General features: G+C 40.9%; 1 protein-coding gene across 1 annotated transcript; it reads right to left on the bottom strand.

Moving 5' to 3' along the window:
• Nucleotides 1–1,318: 1,318 nt before the first annotated feature.
• On the bottom strand, nt 1,319–2,290 carry LOC105301936 (olfactory receptor-like protein OLF4). The gene has a single exon (XM_011374805.2). The coding sequence runs from the start codon at nt 2,285–2,287 to the stop codon at nt 1,319–1,321; it is 969 nt and encodes a 322-aa protein (XP_011373107.1). The 5' UTR covers nt 2,288–2,290.
• Nucleotides 2,291–3,883: the final 1,593 nt, after the last annotated feature.

The following is a 3,883-nucleotide window of genomic DNA, read 5'->3' as shown; positions in this document are numbered from 1 at the left end:
AGTGGAATCAAGCTAACCAAAAGCGAGTTCGCACCCAGCTGTGTGCACAGCAAGTCAATGAGAACTGCTCTCAAACTTTACATTAAATAAATATTGGCTATTTTAATAAAAATGATGCCACCCAGGAGAATGGAAAAGCTGGTGCTCAAACGCCTGAACTCCCTGATGGCTTATAGACAAGTTTCATAGAGCAAAGATCATGAAGAATCATGAGTAGGGGGTTTGGGATGGTGGGTCTTGCTGATTGGTTCTTGATTAGTTAAGCGGTTAATTCTCATCTCCTAGTCATCTGCTTCCCTCCTGGCATTGGCTTGTCTGGTTTTAGGGATATTTTGGTGGGGTGGTTGTTGGCTTTGTGGGCTGAAAAACATCTAAACAATGTGAGTCAGTAGGTTATCCTGGTGTGCAGGAGCAGAAGCTATATGTCTTGTGCTCTTACTCTTCGTATGCTATTAGTAGTATCTCCGTTGTCTTGGTTACTTGTTTTTCCAGCAGTCTGACTGGTCAGTCCTGGTCTGAGTACTTTCTGTAATAGTTAACAGGGAGCCAAGTGACTTACTGCTAGTGGCTGTTAGTGTAAACTAACTTAAAAACTTATTTCGTATTCAAGATCTTTTTCTGAGGGTATTAATTTTCTAGCTTCACCAGGACCTGTGAGTAATAAAGTTACCTTTTCTTAGTTCCCTGGTGGCTGTTGCAAATATAATAAAGACCAAAGGGCCAGTCCAACCGCAACCTGTGTCTGGGCTGAGTAACAAGCAGTAGGTGCTTAGGTCAGTGCCCCAGGCTCTCCTCACCTATAGCATCACTGTCAACAGGCTGAGACTTAAAGGGAATATTGATGACGTCTACATTATGAGGAAGAGTGGTTGAGGTACTGATGTAGACAGAATGAGGGACATGAAGTCAAAACTGTGGTTTCAGATTTTCCTGGAATGAAATTATGTGAATGGGCTTAGTAGCCAAGAGTACTTTTTTTGCTACATGAGTAATATGACTATCTGTAAAACAAGAACAAATTACTTACAATAATGTATGCCATTGGAGAAGTAATTATTCTTTAGAAATCCATATTGCCCAGGCAATGAAGTAGTATTTTCAAATATTCCTGATCAAGGCTGGAAAAAAAATTGTGAAGGTAGAGAAAAGGACAGAGGGGAAAACAGAGCAGAAACCTTAATAAAATGCTTACTTAAATTATATAGAGAAGTTAAACTCAAACAAATGGAAATTCCAGAACATAAATAAAAGGAGCAAGTTCTACACTCGAATCTGATTAAAAGATCACATTTATGGTTGTGAAGTTTGAAGCCAAGAATCAAGGGCACTTTTCCAGCCTCAGGACTACTGTCCCTGTTATAGCTGCCACCCCAAAGAATCTTTTCAGAGCCCCTTTTATGTCTTTATTCCTCAGACTGTAGATGAACGGGTTCAGCATGGGTGTGATGACGGTGTACATCACTGAAGCTGCTGCAGTTGAGTGTGAGCTGTGAGTAGCAGCAGAGCTGAGGTACACTCCTAGGCTTGTGCAATAAAATAAGAAGACAACTGAAAGGTGAGACACACAGGTAGAAAATGCTTTATACTTCCCCTGAACTGATGACATTCCACGTATGCAGGAAATGATCTTAGAGTAAGAGTAAAGGATACCAGCCAGGGGACCAGCATCCAGTAGAACAGTTACAAAATACGTTAGCATGTCATTAAGAAAGGTGTCAGAACAGGCAAGCTGGACCATCTGAATGAGTTCACAGAAAAAGTGGGGAATTTCCAAGTCTACACAGAAGGACAGTCTCAAAACCATTAAGCTTTCTAAAAACGAATTCAGCGCACTCACAATCCAGGACACCAGAACTAGGAGCCTACAGAGCCGTGGGTTCATGATGACTGTGTAGTTCAGGGGGTGACAGATGGCCACATAGCGGTCATAGGCCATTATGGTCAGGAGGAAGACATCCAACACTGCAAAGTGTAGGAAAAAATACATCTGGGTGATGCAGCCTTCATAAGTGATAACTTTGCTCTGTGTCTGGATGTTCAGCAGCATCTTTGGGATGGTGGTGGAGGTGAAACAGATGTCCACCAAGGACAGGTTGGAGAGGAAGAAGTACATGGGCGTGTGGAGGTGGGAGTCTGAGCTGACGGCCAGGATGATGAGCAAATTTCCAAACACAGTGATCAGGTACATGGCGAGGAAGAGCCCAAATATGAGGAGCTGCAGTTCTGGTTCCTCTGATAGTCCCAGAAGAAGAAATTCTGAAACTCTTGTAAGATTCTTTTGTTCCATACGGTGGAGGGGACTTCCAAGAAAATAATAATAGTAATTTTTATACAAAGTGACATTACTCACATAGCTCTAATGCTAGAATTCATATTTTTCAGTCAAGAAATTAATTTCAATATTTTCATACGGATCTGGTACCCTCTTAAGGTTTTCTCCACCATCTAAGATTAGGAATTTTGGGCCTATTCTGCTTCTTTCCCCTAGAGATTCATGTATCCTACTGTGTTAATGAGAAATTCTTCATGTATTTCAGGAATAGTAACTGTTTTCTGACCAGGTTTCAGGCACTGTCTTGGCTATGTATTTTGAGTGCTGAAGAACAAAAGTTCCTACAAGTCAATGATGAGGAAAGAATGTAGGAGAAAATAATAAAAATATATTACATTCTGGATGGTCACAGGTGGTGTGAAGAAAAAGAAAGCAGGTCTAAAGGAGAAAGTGATGAGGACATTGTGTTTTTCAAGTGTACTTAGCAAAACCTGCAAACAAAGTGACATTTGAATAGAGGCCTCAAGAAAGGGAGGGATATGCCAGGATATGTGGGCAACTGTGTACCCCACAGAAGGAATGGCCAGTGCAAAGGCCCTGGGTGGAGCAGAAGGGTTAGTGATGTGCACAAAGTTAATAGCAGAGTATCTGTTGGGTCTTGATTATAATATTTTCAGGTTGCTTCTAGGCAGAGGTTCTCACCCAGAAATGATTTTGCCCCTGTGGTATCTGGCAATGTCTGAAGGGATACTGCTAAATCCTTACAATCCACAGGAAACATCTCCCTCCAAATTTTTTCTCTGCCCCAAATATTAATATTAAAAGGTGAGAACATCCCGTATAGACCAGAACTTCTCCAACTTCAGTGTGCATTTGAGTCACCCTGGATTCTAATTCAAATGCAGATATTGATTCAGCAGGTCCTGCAGGGCCCAGAGACTCTGCATTACAAACAAGCTCCCAAGTGGCGCTGATGCTGCAGGTCCTGGTCTGAAGACTACTCTCTAAGTAGCAAGTCTGAGATCCTGTGTTAAAGTAAGGTAGTTTAGGTTTTCTGAATTAAATATTATCTTTGCATGTAGTTTTGAAGGAATAGGTATTTAGCTTCCCTTGGCATAAGAGCATTTGATGTTGAAAACCCTCATGCGGTAGAAAAAATTTTTTAAATCGAGTTGGAGATCCACCCCATTCGCTGTTCCGATGAAGTCCTCCTTGCATAAATGTAAACATGGTCAGACTATGATGACTTTGTGGCATTAAGATTTAAGTTCCAATAGGTGACTTTAATTTCTCCATCACTGAAATGTAATATCCTCAACTTACATTCCCCAAGTACATGACTGAGTTTCTCATTAAAAATACAGAAGACCATGACCACTGGGGGAAAATGCTGAGTGTGGGATAGAAATTCCTACTAACTATTTCAACAGAGAAAGTAAAAGGGTAAGAAGCCCCCAAATGTGTGCAGTTTTGCCAGTAACAAAATAATTAAGAGTAAAACTTATTAATATTCCTCTTTGGACTTATTAATTATTTTCCATGTGAAAAGCCAGCAGGAGAGAAGATACTGCAATGTATGTCTCACGAATGGCTGTCTCAAGGTAGTTTCTA

Source organism: Pteropus vampyrus, unplaced genomic scaffold, assembly GCF_000151845.1.
Source record: "Pteropus vampyrus isolate Shadow unplaced genomic scaffold, Pvam_2.0 Scaffold255, whole genome shotgun sequence".
NCBI lineage: Eukaryota > Metazoa > Chordata > Mammalia > Chiroptera > Pteropodidae > Pteropus > Pteropus vampyrus.
The sequence above is the reverse complement of the archived record's forward strand: the minus strand, read 5'-3'. Positions and strand labels throughout refer to the sequence as shown.